The sequence below is a fragment of the Chaetura pelagica genome, unplaced genomic scaffold (assembly GCF_000747805.2).
Source record: "Chaetura pelagica isolate M959 unplaced genomic scaffold, ChaPel_1.0 scaffold76, whole genome shotgun sequence".
In the NCBI taxonomy this organism is placed as follows: Eukaryota; Metazoa; Chordata; class Aves; order Apodiformes; family Apodidae; genus Chaetura; species Chaetura pelagica.
Window position 1 is genome coordinate 13,792,495 of NW_009970723.1, and position 17,457 is coordinate 13,809,951.

General features: G+C 42.4%; 1 protein-coding gene across 1 annotated transcript; it reads left to right on the top strand.

The window, feature by feature from the left end:
• Positions 1-1,763: 1,763 nt before the first annotated feature.
• TRHR (thyrotropin-releasing hormone receptor) lies at positions 1,764-15,992 on the top strand. The gene is made up of 2 exons (XM_010006536.1): positions 1,764-2,558; positions 15,585-15,992. Exons 1-2 carry the CDS (start codon positions 1,764-1,766, stop codon positions 15,990-15,992), a joined length of 1,203 nt encoding a protein of 400 aa, XP_010004838.1.
• The last annotated feature ends 1,465 nt before the right edge of the window (positions 15,993-17,457 follow it).

Consider the following 17,457-nt stretch of genomic DNA (forward strand, 5'->3'; position numbering starts at 1 on the left):
TCGCACATCTTTCAGTCTTCCCATAGTAACTTCCAAGTTGTGTGGGATTTTAAATATGCCCCAGCTTTTCTGCAACTCACATCCTCAGCCATTACTTGTGGCACTGCAAACATTTACATACTCTCAGATGCACTAGCTCCTCAACCCCAACTTGGACCACCCACCTGGCCTATATAAGCTAGCAGAACACATGGAAATATGAGGAGTAAGATTTTGTGGTGGGACAATGTATCAGAAAGGCATCAGTCATCCCTGAAAGAGAGATCAATCTATGGAACTGTTGAAACCTTCCCTTTCAGCTGAAGACACAGAGGGTTAAGGAGTTTAGCCAGGCTGTCAGCTAACTCAGTGTCCTGGTTTGAACCCTGGCTTCGTGCCCTGCTGGGTTTAATCTCTGATGGGTCTCTGATTATTGCCACTAAATCTGTGCTACTTCACTCCTGGGGTCCCTCCTGGTGCATCTTATGCTTTGTCATTGAGCATCTGGGGCTTCACCCACTATAACCACATAGCTTTAAAAGCATAGATTGCTAATGGGAATCTGTCCAGTTTGAATGATAAAATGTTGTGGAATATGAAGGGGGCTGGAAGGAATCCTTCTTCTGACACGTGGGCCTCACACTAGCACTGATCTTCCTCTTTCAGCTGTGTACAGAATTACAGGACAGGAAAGTTCTGCATCCATCTCCAGGTGCAGCTGGTCTGGTGAATACTGCTACTGCATCTGCAGGGCTCTCATCAGCCCATCTCAGACCAGTCTTCAATTTGTCTGTGGTTATACATGACCTGACTGAATAAGGAGTTTACTCAACCAGAGGAGACTCTTCATTAAGGAAGCAGTGGAGGATTAAAACACACATGTGACTGAGCTCATTAAGAAGCAATTTGTGCTCTTATAGTTCTATTGTTGCGGTTTACAGTCCAGCTGAAACGGCTCAGGAGTGATGACAGCAATAGCAATAGGGGTTTTGAAGAGAGTTCTCTCTAAAGTAAAGAAACTAAACTTTTCCTGCTGTTTTCAAAAGCTGGGATACACTTCTCTCTGTAAGCTCCGAAGGGACTCTTACAGGAAAGCAGGAGGTAAGTGTGAATTACCATCATTTTCACAAGGACACTGAAAGTCAGAATTTTAGATATTGGTGCATTTTTCTAGCCAGTCAATCTCCCCTTTGTGTGCCACGATGGATCAATATCGTCGAGACATGAGATAGCTGCCTGAGAGCAGAGGGAAAGCAACATGAAGTAGGAAACCTGTGAGGCTTTGCAAATCACTCTCCTTTCACCTCCCGCTGCTGTCTCCACCCTCGGTGCGTTGTGACTCCTCCTGAGCTGCGATGCTGAAGCCTGGCTGTGCTGGCTCGGTTCGGTCCAGGGCAGTGTTGAACCAGCTGGCACTGCAGGAGGGCTCTGCCTTCCCTGCCCCTGCCTCCTCCTCCTCTGCAGAGAAAAGCTCCTATCGCCACATGCTGTGTTTCCGTGAATGCCTCCAACTGGCTCTGAGAAAACAGCTTTTTCACCTGTGAGCACGAGCCGAAGTCTTAGAGGGATTAATCTCTCTGGTAGTTGAATTTACAAAGACTGAAAAGTCCAGGTGCCTTTTGGGGAGTGGAGGACAGTACAGGAATGGGACTGTGACTACATGGAGGATGTGCTCTGGGGCTACAGCTCACACATGCTTTGCTCCACTCACCCTTTTGCAGGGGTCCATGCAGAACATGTGCTGAGACCGAGTGCTGGGCAGAAACAACAGTGTCCTGGTGAAGATGGAGAATGGCACATGGGACGAGCAGAACAAAACTGGGCTGCCGCTATCAAGCCAAGAGATCATTACAGTCGAATACCAAGTGGTTACCATCCTCTTGGTCCTCCTCATCTGTGGACTGGGCATCGTGGGCAACATCATGGTGGTTTTGGTGGTCCTCAGAACCAAACACATGCGAACTCCCACTAACTGCTACCTGGTGAGTCTGGCTGTGGCAGATCTCATGGTGCTTGTGGCTGCAGGACTACCCAATATCACAGAAAGCCTGTATAGATCCTGGGTGTATGGCTACACGGGGTGTCTCTGCATCACTTATCTCCAGTACCTCGGGATCAATGCTTCTTCTTTTTCCATCACTGCCTTCACCATTGAGAGATACATAGCCATCTGCCACCCAATCAAAGCTCAATTCGTATGCACTTTCTCAAGAGCTAAAAAGATCATTATTTTTGTGTGGGCTTTCACCTCTATATACTGTATGCTCTGGTTTTTCTTGCTAGACCTTAATACAGTTGTCTACAAAGATGCTACTGTTGTGTCCTGTGGCTACAAGGTGTCCAGGAGCTATTACTCTCCAATCTACATGATGGACTTTGGTATATTTTATGTTGTGCCAGTGGTATTGGCAACTGTCCTCTATGGCCTGATTGCTAGAATCCTGTTCCTGAGCCCCGTCCCTTTGGACCCAAAAGAAAACTCTGATATGTGGAGGAATGACATGGCTCCCCAAAGCAAGCCTGTGAATTCCAAGATGACTAACAGGAGTTTCAATAGCACTATTGCTTCTCGAAAGCAGGTAGGAACAGTGGTTTGAAATGACTTTCTAAAACCTAAGACCCTCTTATTAAGAGGTCACTTGTGGGGGAAACACTAGTTCCCCCTAAACTTTTGGAAGAGGGTAAAGTATATTCTCCCTTTTCGCTAAGTAATCAAGCTGAAATCCTGTGATGCATATAAAAGTATGTATTTCTATCTAAACATAGATAGATAGATAGATAGATAGATATACATATGTGTTGTGTTTTTTCTTGCCTATTCATTATTAACTACTGCAAGGACTGAAAAAAATGAACAGTATTTTTTTTCCTATATCAAAAAGCAATTAGGAAGTGTCAAAAAACAATTAAACTTTTTTTTTTTTTTTTTTTTTTTTTTTTAAATCCAGTTGCTTTATATTACAGCCTGTTAATAATCTTGCCAAATGTACAAAGTGACTGTTGAGTTATTTTTGAGATCTGAAGAGAAGGATCTAGCATGGGAGTTTAGGAGACATGAGGACTTGTCCTGGCTAAGGCACTGTGTCACTTTGCAAACAGGCGTTACTTTTCCTGTCTCTAAGTCTCCTGTGAAAAGCCTACTTCTGCAAGCCTGGATATAAAAACCCTTTGTAAATGTCAAGTATCTTTGTTATTATATCTCATTAAATATCTTTAGGTATTGGCGGCTCAAAACTGAGGCGTAGGTTTGATTAGTTTCTTGTTCATAATGTTAAATATGTACCCTGCAATGTGCAGTTGTACAAGCAGCAGGCAGCAGGGTGATTTATGGCTACTGGCAAGAAACCGCGCTGCCTCGCACCCGCACAGCCCGCAGCGGGAGCGCAGTCGGTGCAGCGATAGGGAATGTGGGGCGCTCGGCTCTGCCACGGGCTCTCGGAGCCGCCTCCGGCTGCGGGGCGAGGGGAGATGCGGGGAGGGAGAGGTGCGGGGCGCGGGGAGGGAGAGGTGCGGGGCGCGGGAAGCGGTGCGGGGCGCGGGGAGGGAGCGGTGCGGAGCGGTGCGGAAAGGTGCGGAGCCCGGGGCCGGTGGCTCCGAGCCCGCAGCAGCTGCCGCCGGGCACCCCAGGGACGCTTCTGCCTCCCCGCACCGTGCAGGTCCCTCAGGAAAGCAAAGCTGCGGTGCGCACCTTTTCAAACACGCTTTGTGCCTCCCCTGGGAGATGGGTTGAACTTTTTGTTCTGTTTCCCTTAGAAGATTGCTGCTGTTTAAGGAGAGGGACCGTTTTCCCTCGTTCTAGAGAGGGCACTGACATCAAAAGTTAACTGAGCTCCCTCGCTAGAGCACCGAGCCACAGCCGTGCCCAGAAACGCTGGACTGAAACGTGTGGGCATGGGCACATCAGTGTATGTGTCTCCAATTAGAAGTAATAGTCGGATTAGAAGTATTTAATTTTGCTTTTCTTTCTCCATTAATTACTAGAAGAAGATAATATGTTTCTCAAATTCTCAGTGTCACTTTAGGAGACATGCCTGACGTGTGCTTAGCACCCCCTGAGAAACAGACAAATCTCTTATGTTGGGCATTGCTGAATGTGGATACCACTCTTGTAAAGACAGCAAGACTTTTTCTAAAAGCCTATGTAACCTGATTCTTTACAGCAGCATCAATCTGAGTAAAGCCAGCCTTTGCACATAGCACATCATAGGGAGCAAAGCAAGGAGAGTGTGGCATTATTGATAATATTTTTTTAATGTAATAGCAGCATGCAAAATATAGCCAGTAGTGTAAAATGGGAAAACACAAGCCCATATTAAAAAAAAAGCCTAAAACCTCAGCAGTCAGTGAGACACACAAATGCAAGTTTCCTGCTGTTCTGGCAGAGAAATGTATAGCTGACCTCATCATGAGTTCTGCTGGCAGGTAAAGCTGTCTATGTACCCTCTTGGAACTCTGCTTGCACCACAGCAATGGAGTTGCATGCAATGTCCAGTATTTGACCTGTAGAAAAAGAGATTGAAAATGGGGTGCAGGCTTCCTCCTTCTATGACATTTCTCATATTTATCCAAGAACATTTCTACAAAACAAAATTTGTGAATGTTCCTGAGGCTGGTTTGGCTCCCACTGGCAGCGAAACCCCACCTCAACTGCTTGCCCACTCTACCACAGCAAGATGGGGAGAAAAGGGGATGAACAGGAGCAAGAAAGCTCATGGGTCAAGATGAAGACAAGAAGATAACTTATCAGTTATCGTCATGTGCAATGCAGAATTCATTTGGGGAAAATTAATTTTATTTATTTCCAATTTATTGCTCCTTGTTGAGCCACAAGTTGCACTCAGTCTTTTCCATGAAGCAGCCAGCGGGATGCAGGAGTGTTGAGACCAGGTTGCAGAGGTTTCTCTCTGTCACTCCTTCCTTTTCATTCTTTTTCTGTGTTTCTGCAGTCCCTTCAGGTGGGACATGCTCCACCAAGGAGTGCCTTCTTCTCTGACTCTTGTGTTTCATCTGCTCTTCCTCACTCTTTTGTTTCTTTCTCCTCATTCCAGTCTTTTTGCCATTTCTTAAGTATGTTTTCACAGAGGTGCCACCAGTGTCATAGATAAGGTCATCTGTGTCCTGTGGTCAGTCCGTTGAAGCTGGGTGGAACTGTTTGTGTCTGGCATGGCGGCAGTCCTGACCCTCTCCTCAGAGAGGCCACCCCTGCAGCCTCCCCATTGTCAAAATCTAGACATGGACATTCAGTACTGTTTCATTGAGTGGCTATAATTAATTATTATAATTAATTTATTATAAGCTCACATGTATATAATGTACCAGAATGAAACAGCAAGCTGGATAGTTTCATCAACTTTCCTGAAAGTTTAACTCTGGAATTTCATATCCATTTTTGACACTGATTAATCCAACATGGCAGTATGTGAATTGATTTACTCACTTAGTCTGACCTGCATTGCCTGACTAATCTGGATCTAGTTTGATCCAGACTGCCCGGTCATACCATTGCATTTCGTTTTCTTGGGACTTAACATGACCTGTTTTGAAAGTCTGTTTCTTCAAAAATGGCAATATGACACTTAGTTTTCCATATAAGACTTAGGACAGAATTAGAAGCTGAAAATGGGAAAAGCAGCTTGGAAACCATCCTGGATTCAATAACTAGGGTGCTTCCTCCTACCTGGCACAGGTGGAAAGAGCAAAGCAAGAGATGAACAACCCTGATATAGCACCTAGAATAGCTCTATGCTCAGAGATCAAACAAGTACAGAGTAAAAGAACCATTCCTCACCTGTGGAGGAGAGCTACCTGAACTGAGGGAAGGTGGGGTGGCAGCTCAGCAGGGAGATAAACAGGAGGAGGGAAGTGTTTACCAATGAAAGAGAATAGATGGACCATATTCAGTTTAATTAAATCAGATCTTTTCAGTCTCTGATGTAAACAGACAATGTCAGCACTGAAGGGTAGAAAGGTGGTCAGGTGGACAGAGACCTTCTATTTTGTTTTCAAAACAAAACAGCAAATTAGGTAAATCTATTATTTAGAAAGAAGGCCTGGAATATATATTAGAATGGTGAGTCAAGTCTATTTTAACATTTTTCCTGAAAGGTATCTAAGGATGAGCTCAGATTGAGGCTATATTATGTTTCCAGTGAACAAAAATCAGCTCTTCCAGGTAGAAAGTGGTCCTCTGTCTACTCATTTCTTTCCCTTTCCTCATCCTCCTACCAACACAATTTAAGTCACTAAACTATGTTAGTTATAAGAAATATTTATTTTGTTCCAATGTTTAGAAAGCAAACAGGAACAAAATCTGTTTACAAAAGGATCAATACCCCCATATCAACAACCACCAGTGGACAAACCCTTCAAAGTACTCTTCAGGGCCTCTTGGAGTTTTCATTCAAAGCACTGCAAGACAAAAGTTAACAGGAAAGACAAGCAAAAAAACATATATATATAAAAAACTAGTAATTTTTATTAAAATGTCAAAAGAGAGTGAAAAGCACAAAATAAACTTTCTTTCATCACAAAGCATCTCCATTTCCAACACATTTTTGTTTCACTGAAAAACATCTGTTACCACTGATATTGTACAACTACTGAAATTATGAAGTATTTGTTTATGCTGCAAAGTAAAGTTCTGCTGAGGCAAAAAGCAACTATATGTACCCACAGGTCGTCAGACTCCAGTCTTGTATCTGCTTCTGCAGAGCTCGATGAATCCCACTTGTGCAATATCAATTCTGTTTTACAGAATTTTGTTGGATAGCAGGGTGTGATAGATGCATTTTAAAGGTTTGTGAAAAGAGAAGTAGTTTTATTTGACACTTAGAGAGTCCCTCGTACATAGGAGATTTCTTATTCACTTTGAATTTTCCATCAGTCTCTTGGTGTCCCAGAAGGAGCAGAAAGCTGTTCATTCTGTCTCTTCCTTGCCAGAAGCTAAACCCAGCTTATCCACTCTTTATGGAAAGCGATGAGTCATTTATTGCCTTTGCAGAGCTTTTTATCAGCCACTGTAAGTCAGTAGACAACATCTGACTTTCTCCTCAGGGAAGAAAAGGGAAAAAAGGAAGATCTGGGTAACTACAGGCTAGTTAGTCTCACCTCTGTGCTTGTCCAGGTGATGGAGCAGATCCTCTTGGAAACTATGCTAAGTTATATGGAAAATAAGGAGGTGACTGGTGAAACAAACATGGTTGGATGTCATCTATCTGGATTTCTGCACATGGTCCTCCTTTGACATGGTCCTCCACAACATCCTTCTCACTAAATTGGAGAGATATGAGTTTGATGGGGAGACTGTTCAGTGGATAAGGAACTGGCTAGATGGTCGTGTCCAGAATGTAGTGGTGAACAGCTCTAAGTCCAGATGGAAGACAGTGACAAGTGGTGTCCCTTAGGGGTCAGTGCTCGGCCCAATGTTGTTTAATACCTTAATTAATTATATTGATGGTGTTATTGAGAGCACCCTCAGCAAGTTTGCTGATGACACCAAGCTGGGTGGTGCGGTCGATATGCCAGAGGGACAGGATGCCATCCAGAGGGACCTGAACAAGCTAGAGAAGTGGGCCACCAATGTGCAGTTGCAGCCCAGAAGGCCAACTCCGTCCTGGTCTGCATCAAAAGAAGCATGGCCAGCAGATGGATAGAGGTGATTCTGCCTCTCTACTCTGCCCTGGTGAGACCTCACCTAGAACACTGCGTCCAGCTCTGGTGCCTCCAGCACAAGAAAGATGTGGAGCTGTTGGAATGTGTCCAGAGAAGGGCCATGAAAATGATCTTAGGGCTGGAGCACCTCTCTTACGAGGACAGGCTGAGGGAGTTGGGGTTGTTCAGTCTGAAAAATAGTATGTTCTGGAGGGACCTCGTAGTGGCCTTTCAGTACCTGAAGGGAGCAGTTGGAGCTAGATGGTCTTTAAGGTGTCTTCCAACTCCAACAATTCTATCATGATTACAGGTCCTGAGGAAGTGAATTGAAGTTGATTTCTACTCAATTACCAGAAAATACGGACAGTGATACTGAAGCTGTCCAATTAAACACATAATTTGCACATGTAAGGACTCCTGGACCTCATGAGGGCTGGTAGTGAGAAGGCAAGGGGTAATGGATTAAAACTGGAAGAGGGAGATTTAGGTTAGACATTAGAAAGAAATTATTTAGTGTGAGGGTGGTGAGACACTGGAACAGGTTTCCCAGGGAAATTGTGGAAGCCCCATCCCTAGAACTGTTCAAGGGCAGGTTGACTAGGGCCCTGAGAAACCTGACCAAGTGGGAGGTGTCCCTGCCCATTCAGGGGGGCTGGATCTAGGTGATCTTTAATGTCCCTTTCAACCCAAACCTTTCTATGATTCTGTGATCATGATGAAATACTGGGAAACTCTAATTGTTGTCCTGGAACTAGGGTAAAAACTGCATGTAGTGACAAGAAAGACTGAACATGTCCTAAAGGATTATGAGCAAGGAACTTTATCCCAGATCCCTTGGTAGCTCAGACTAAAGACATTTCCCTCCAATATTTTCTTACAATTTCACAGGAGGCTGGCAGGTGCCTCTGGAGATCATATAGTCCAACCACAGTAGTGGTACAACTTTCAGTGGTGCTGTGATAGGCTGAAGATGTCTGGCTTGTTAGCCTAGTAGGTGGCTGTTCTTTCTTTTCATTTCTTCATTGCAGTTGCAAAGACAGATGCAGCAGTTACATCTCTTACTTCTCAGGCACACACATGATTGCATTAGCCTACCAATTTGTGTCTTTACTATTCCAAAATTACCTGTTATTGGTATTTGTAAGCCATCCATATTGTTAAATCTTCCAGAAAACACATTCACTGTCTATATCCCAATCAAAATGAATAGCAATTGAGCAGATATCAACTCCAATTACAGGCATTTATCACAGATACACAATAATGTGTGTGCATAAATTCAACCTGGAAAAAACACAAGTCCCTGTACCAAAGATTTGACCAGATTGCCCATTACCAAAAATCACAGACAAAGCAAATGCAATATAAGGTTTCAGGGTAGATTTAGGTTAGACATCAGGAAGAAGTTCTTCACCATGAGCATGGTAAAGCACTGGAATACGTTGCCTAGGGAGGTTGTGGAAGTCCCCTCCCTGGAGGTGTTCAAGGCCAGGTTGGATGAGGCTTTGTGCAACCTGGTTCAGTGTGAGGCGTTCCTGCTCATAGCAGGGGGGTTGGAACACTATGATCTTTAAGGTCTCTTCTGACCTTAACCATTTTATGATTCTATGATAATCAGCTCATTGCATCTGTGTCCTGGTTTGAGCCAGGATGAAGCCAATTTTTCTTTTTACTGATTTTCTTTTCCTTCAGCAAGCTTTCTTGTAACTAGCAACAGTGTGTTCTGCTAGGCTGATGAGACAGAGGAATGTTTTTCTAACTACTGAGGCTTCAAGGTCGCACCTTCACTCTGCCAGCTCAGACACTATGGGGAGATCTGTGACCCCCCCGTAGGAGGCTGAGTTAGACAGACAGCAAAATTGGCCAAAGATATTCCATTCCATATATCTACGTAAGCTTAGAGGAAGGTCAGAGATCACAGAAGACAACTTCCTTCCTTCTTCTTCTTCCCTTCTCTTCCGTCCATGGCCGGTGTCCAGGGAGGACTCTGTTCATCCATCACCGTCGATCCTCAGGCTTGATCTCTCCTGACCCCCATAACTCTCTGCTCTTTTCCAGCAGCAGCTCTGGGATTCCTCGGGACTCTTCCCAGTTCAGGGAAGTGCTGTGGGAGTGGCTGGGGGTGGGGGGAGGTGAGAGGCTTTTGCCCATACCTGAATATATCTGTATATAATTGTATATATTTTCTTGTATCATTCATTAGTGTTTTAATTAAAGCTGTGTAGTTTAGTTTTCAATCCAGCCAAGTCTCTCTCTTTTTCTCTCTCTCCTTCCCTACCTGGGTGGGAGGGGGAGGGGATCGAGAGCATTGTTGTCGGACCTGAGTCAAATTGTGACAATCTGTCAAGTAACAGGTCATCTTTGACTTACACATGTTACAGCTTCAACTTTAGACATGCTAATTCAAGCTAATAATTCTTCAGTCTTTTCTCACAGTCCTCCTTTCCATATCTTTACATCATAAAGTATCATAAGTATCAAAACAAATCTCAATGCTTATTTTCTTTGATTTTCATATACAGCACCAACAGAATTCCACTTCTAATCTGTCTTTGCCTGCAGAAATAAAAGTAATAATAGCTCCTTTTTGAACTTTGGAAGGCTTAGCTGCTTATTTTATAGCTGCTGTTTAGGACAATGAAATCAGAGCAGATGATAAAAGTTGAATGTTGATCAGCTTCCCCTTCTGTCCATTTTAGGCTTTCTATTTCCAAATCTTTTATTAATAAGAAGGAAAGAAAGATTTCATTTCATTAATATCACATGTGTTATTCAAAGTATTCAGAGCAGATTTCACAACAAAACAAGGTTCACTAACAAGTAACACAAACCAGCATGACAAGTTTCTTTACAGCAGAGGGTGCGAGGGAGAAAAGTAATTCCTGCCTTCTTTTTTTTTTTTCCTGTGGGTGCTCAATTTTACTAATGATGTGGGGTTTTTTGTTGGTTTCTTTTTTCAGTTGTTTTGTTTTTTTGTTTTTTCTCTCTAGTAGCACAAATACTAGGATCTATCAGCATTTCTACAATGTTAATGCCTTTTCTTCTGGAGATTTGAAGGTTTTTTTCTGCTCAAAAGTAAAAAAAATGTCCTGAAGACCCAGGCATTGCAAGAAGAGAATAAGAGAACTTAAAAATGTGGGATAAAAAAGGGATTTGCCTGTCACAAAGAAAAACTTTGAAAATGTGGGAAAATTAAATCCTTTTTTTTCTAAGAGTACCTGTTCTGTGAGCTACTTTGGCAAGCAGCTTATTCCTTTTAAAGGAGAGCAAGAAGCCAGGGAAAGAAAATGGGAAGAGAAGGAATCATCCTAGTCCTCTTGGCAGCAACTAAGAGCCCATACACTGTCAGGCTGGTGGCCTCATGGAATCACAACCTGAGCTGTGTTCTTGCTTTTCATTTTCCCATGTGCTTCTCATCTGTCCAGTCCTCCAGACCAGGTCCTGGTTCTGGCTGTGTTGATCTCTCCCACATTTCCATTTTATTCCACCTAGCTCAGCCAACAAATCTGAATTTTTTTCTTGTCCATTCATAATATGACCACTGACTTACATATTTGCAGGTTGATTCCATACTTTCCCCAAAGCAATTCCTAGTTTCCCCAGGCATCCAGGGGGCTGTGAAACGTGTTTGATTATATTTGAGATGGGATCCAACTCACTTAACATTATGGGTATCTGACAAAGTTAGTTGCTTAGTCCAATCAAATAATCTAAGGTCCTTCCATGGCCAATTAAAACATATAGGTTACCCACCAGAGAAGGTTCTCTCTTAAGACATTGGTTCAGTATGCCATGTCCTGCCCCCTAGAGAAACCCCTCTCACAGAGAGTAAGTACAGCTTTCAGCTTGCTGTGCAAGATTACTTTTATATGTCTTACATGAAATCCTTAATCATATCACTTGGTTTCACTTGCCATGTTATTGTATCAAGATGTTAATCCTTTTATTTATTTAATTGTCCTCATTGTACAACTTCTTTTGGAATACAAGATCACAGACTAGCTTATACCATCTTTGTGCATTGCAATGAGCACCACCAAGTACAAGGAATATAGATATTACATGCCTTTCAAACACCAGAGTGACACTGTGGCACAGTAACTTAGTAAGTATGACTAGTTTACCTACCAATGTAAGAAAGTTTAATGTTCAAAGGAGAAGTAAGCAACTACCAAACTGTGAGTACCATAGTAATGAAAATGTCTTGCAAAAGCACTTCCTTAGAATGACAAGGTTTTAGAGCAGGAAGGAAAGGAGAATACTAGTTCAGAATTAAAATACTGGGAATTTCTTTAGTAAAAACGTGTTAAATATTAAAGATAAGGCTTGCAGAGTGGTTGCATGCTGCCAGGAGCATATTAAATCTCAAGCATTTTGCTATGATTCAAAGTACAGCTGGAATTTGGACTAAAGTGGCTTTGCTCAAAGCCTTTTAATCATGTTTCAATCTCCTTAACTAGAAATAACTTATACCCTGAGTACAGGTTACACAGTGCACATCCACAAGAAAAGAGCAATCAGTGTATTCTTGCCTTCACCTCAGTAATGAATGAAGATGCTCCTGCTTTCAGGGAGCTTTGCTGTACAGTTATAGGTAATAAAATACAGGCTCTTAAAAAATGATTGTCCTCCTAGCACTCAACTGATGTCAAATAATTAACTCCAATACCAAATGATGTTTAGTTTTGTTTCATATGAAGTGATTTGAAAAAGAATATGGCAGATTACCCACTCAAAGTAGACCAAATGTTCCTCCAAGCTCTCTCTGTGCAGCTCCATCCATCCCAATGGTTCGGATAAGAAAGTAGCTTTGGCCTAACTTGTGTTTAGAAGCTGGGTTCATCCTTAAGAGGCAAATTCATGTGCATAAAAGTCCAGGGCATGGTTTGCATCAGAAGCCCTGGGTGTTGCCTCAGCCTGGTGTGGCGTGACAAGCCCTCTGGCCATGCGGGGTCAAAATGAGCAGAGCCAGAGCACCTTCTAAGAGCTTCTATCACTTGCACATAGTTCATGCTCCAAGGTAGCTGAGCATGAAAAGCCACTGCCCTTGCAGCCATCTTAGGGCAATTTACCAGTGATCAAATAACGACCTGAACTCACGGCCTCACAGTGGGTCTGTGGCACAACCACAGCTGGTGAGATGGATCAGACAACTGAATTTCTGCCTGGCAACAGAGAACTTGTGCCAGGTTTGTGGGTTTTGGCAACTTTGGAAAGACATGCACTACAGCCAGTTTAAAATCATGATGAATCCTCCTCATTGTCCTGCACTGACTGAGCCACCAAGAGGTGCCATCCATGGCCACATGTTTCTGCCTCTTCTCTTGCACAGACTGTAGACTGTGACAGTGCATGGGTGTGAGTTGGATCACCGACCTGAGCAAACTGAAAACCAGCTCTACAGAGAAGAGGTTAGTTTTCAGTTGGACCAGAAGTCTGACCTGACCCTCCCTTCATCTTTGGGGGCAGGTGAGAACAGGATTGCTTTTTTAGCTGCAGTCACAGGTTACTTTGGCTTCACTTTCTATCAAGACCAGGAAATCATGGAATCTGAGCATTGCAAGACAATGTCTTACCTGGCACAAAGACTGACAGCATGAAGCTCTTGGTATTTTTAAACACATTCAAACCTGCAGACTGAACCCATGTCAGCTTAGGGCACTTTGTGCTCTGACCATGGCATTTTTTTATCTGGTGCTAAGAGCCAGTTCTAATACACTGTCTGAGCACAGCCTCACAGTTGAACATGGCAGCAGTACAAGCTCATGGTGTCAGATAGAAGAAAAAAAACACATCAAGCTCCAGGTATACATAAATTCAGTTAATAGTTTGTACACTACATACATGTGTCTTTGAGGCATATAGGATGCAGTCACTTAATGAGTAACAGCATTTGTTTTCATTGCTGTGAAGTATTAATTCTGTGAGTCTGAAATATCCCCTTCCTGACAGCAAAATCATTTTACTTTTAGTTCAACCCAGGATTTGAACTGACAGATTTGTCATTGTAAGTGATTCTCTGAGCAACTGTTTGTTAAAGACGTGCTCAGAAGAAATGTAAATTGCCAACGATCAGCAGGTATGATAACAGTCCCCTGCTGAGCTTCTGGCAGAAAAATTCTTTGATGTTTCTGTAAACTATTATCCTCCCACCCACTGAATGCCTGAGCTGATGCAACACCTGTTAGTTTGGCTCAGTCCCATTGTTAATCGAAGCTCCACAAATGGTTACTTTCTTCCTCTGAATGTGGATTATTTTCCATTATGAATTATTATTCTCAGTTGAATTGATTTGCTCAATTTGGAGGCACAGGCTGGAGCCGAGCTGGGGGGAGGACAGGCAGCAGGGAAGGAGTCCTGGGTCTTCCTCAGCCAGAGGGTGTCAGAGCTGGGTAAAATTGTAGCCTGTGTACATTTAAAGATAAATAGACGGACAGATAGATAAACGTATATCAATTTGTAGAGTAACTTTGTTCTCCATTATGTTCTTTATAATAATATATATTTTAAAAAAACAAATTGGGTTGTGTATGTGTCTTTCTAGATAGCTAGAAGGAAATACATCCCTTAGGCAACGGTATTGTAGACTTTCTATATATTGAGCTTCTGATTGAAACACACGAGAATTATATGCTCTCTTATAACTTCAAATTAAAAACCATACCTAAAACTAGCATAAGTGACTTTAGTGGAGTTCTCTGTCTGTCCCCCTGGAAACAAATGCAAATCTTAATCTACATCTGTCCTTTCTGCAAGCAAGGAAATTATCATCCATGTAGCTAAAATGTATCATGTGGTTAGAGGAGTTGCTGTTTCATTGAAGTATAACTTCAGGTACCCAGAAAGAAGGAATAAAGTAACAGTAAAGAGAAGTTCTTGAATCTGTCAATAGGCAGCAACAGTTTTATGTCAAGAAGAAAGGAAAACAGTAAAAAAAAATGAAACAACCCACAACCAAAAGAAGCAGTTGTAGATCACCAAAATCAGTGCTGATACTTTCCAGTTCACACACACACAGTTAACCAAGTCATCTCCTGACCTGCATGAAGCCATGCCACTCTCACATCTCACTGTGCTTTCTATCTTGTTTATAAATATCTTTGAAACTTTATTTAATGTAGAGACTGGGAAATAACATATATACTATAATTAGTTACCAGAGAAAGACTCTTTTTTACAGTGTTAATTTTTTTTTTCAATTTTTTTAATTATTTCTCATTCACATCATATCAGCTGTCCTGGGAATCCCCAAAGGTTGCTTTTTTCCTTATTTGAAACAGATTTACACAATAGATGGAAGTTCTTAAACTAATCAAATTTTATTGATAATTCCTTTTTCCCCTGGCTCTGTAAACTTTGCTTGACTTTTCAGAATAAATATGAAATAATGAAGATCTAATTAAATACTGAGGATCTGAGACATAGGAATAAATATAAATCTTCGTGGGTTTTGGGGGGGGGTTTAAGATTTTTTTCTTTTACTTTTAGCTTTCAGAAATTCTCTAATTCTTTTATTCTTTTCTGTTGGCTGTTAAAGAATATAATCTGAAAAGGCTTCAGGGTCAATTACTCTACAGACTGTACTAGTCTAAAGAGGGAGATCTAATGGGGTTTGAAAAAAAAGACTTTATACCCATTTTTTTCCAGTTGAAACAACACCTCCTTCCAGCCTGAGAAAGTGCAAATTCTCACTCACATTTACAACAATTAATTTACTGGGATGTCACCTAGAAAGAGTCATTTTATAAAAACTAGGAGGAATTTGGAGCCAGTATTTTTTTTTGTTCTTCTTACTGTAGAAAACCTTTCTAAAGAAAATATTGATGAGAAAATTTCCAGCTGAAGAGCCTGTCCATAGTTTTGTTTCAGCCCTAGAGATGTAGGAATGCACATGTTCCTTCCAAGATGAGTACTAACTTTCTGCCCCTCTTCTGCCTACCTCTGTGTTCCCCCAGGTGACCAAGATGTTGGCTGTGGTTGTGGTCCTATTTGCATTTCTATGGATGCCCTACCGCACGCTGGTCGTGGTCAATTCCTTCCTCTCCAGCCCTTTCCAAGAAAACTGGTTCCTGCTATTTTGCAGAATCTGTATTTATTTAAATAGTGCCATCAATCCTGTCATTTACAACCTCATGTCCCAGAAATTTAGAGCAGCCTTCAGGAAACTCTGTAACTGCCAGCAGAAACAGGACAAGAAACCAACTAACTACAGTGTGGCCCTAAATTACAATGTCATCAAAGAGTCTGACCACTTCAGCACTGAACTAGAAGATATTACTGTCACCAATACCTATCTGTCCTCTGCAAAGCTGTCCCTTGGTGATACGTGTTTGTCATCTGAGGTAACAGTTAATATATTTTAATGTTTGGTATATAGTCCTCATGAACCAGAGAATGTTCACATGCATGGGGCTGGGATGGGATAGCTTTCATCTTGGGCAATGCAGCAAAGGACCAGGTAAGGCTGCACCATCAAAAAGGGACAAAGTCACTGCATAGTGGGGGGTCAGAACTGCCTGGCTTTGGAAAGTGATGCTCTCAAAGTGCCTTGTGCTCAGCATGATATGATCAGGAGGATGTGGGGCATGGGAAACAGTGTGACGAAACACATAAGTTAGGCCTTACTTCTTGAGGAGTAGAGGACAAGAATGGAGCATCAGAGAATGGTGCTTAAACATGATGATCATATATGTGTCTGACAGGAGGGTAGGCATTGGTATCTGAACTCAGTGATTTCTCCTGGTCCATGTTTTGGCCGCCACAGGGAGGGCAATGGGGCATTTTCTTGTATCTCACCCCCAGGTTCCAGCTTGCAGTCAGCCAGCCCAGTGCCACCACATGGCTGGAGCAAAGAGAAGACATGGATCTCCCCCACACCAGCACTCTCATCATGAGAGTGCTGAAAGCCACATCCATTTCCATTCTACCTGCATCATCCCCATATGCAGCACAACATTCTAATCCTACCTGATGATGCATGTTACTGTTTTCACAATGCTTTTTAAAATAATACTACCTAAATGCTGTTCATAAGCCTATATACCTTAGATTTTACAATATAGGGGATCCAAAGAGAGACTTAGTTTTTTTATTTCCTTTTGCAGATGATATGAAAATGAAAAATATTTTTCTCAGTTTGCTGCTTCTCTCCTGATTTTCAAGTGTGAAGTCCACTTTGTTCTGAGCATGCAGTGATATAAAAGCTTTGGATGATCTGTTCCCACCAACCTGTATGAAATGTAAAGGCATTTCTGCTCACAGAATTGCAAGAGCTACCATTTATCTCTCCACACCTGTTTGCTTCCTACAAGATAAAACAGCCTCTTGGGAAGTCAGAAGAAGGTATCACTGAGTCTAACTGAACGAGGCACATATCACAACGTAAGTTCAAGCAAGTGAGTTGGCTTCAGTGGAATACCCAAATCCTTCATCTCTTGTATTGGCCAAAGAGTGATCTGCATTCCCAGAGAGAGTGGAGCTGCCCAGGACATCTCCATGCATTCAGAGTGGGGCAGTGGATGATGCTTCCAGTGAAGGTGGGAGGTGAGGAGAGGAGATGCCCTCCTGCCTGGCTGCTGCATGTCCTGAGAGCTCTCGTACCATGCTCGGTGGTACCAGCAGGGCTACCCACAGCAGCCAGGATCTCTGTCAGTTACAGTAATTAACCACCATTGACTCCTTCATCTCACAGAAGTGCAAATCTAATTGCAGGCATCATAACACTTCAATAAGCAGACATCTGATGGCAAAAAGCATCAAATCTTTCTTTTTTTCTTACCTTTTCTTTTTTTCTTCTTTTGCCTTGAACAGCATGAAATAAGAAGACTA

Bases quoted from the DNA above. Each gene is read 5' to 3' on its own strand.
- TRHR (XM_010006536.1), top strand. From the start codon at position 1,764: ATGGAGAATGGCACATGGGACGAGCAGAACAAAACTGGGCTGCCGCTA. The intron at 2,559-15,584 runs GTAGGAACAGTG...GTGTTCCCCCAG, and splicing joins CTATTGCTTCTCGAAAGCAG to GTGACCAAGATGTTGGCTGT.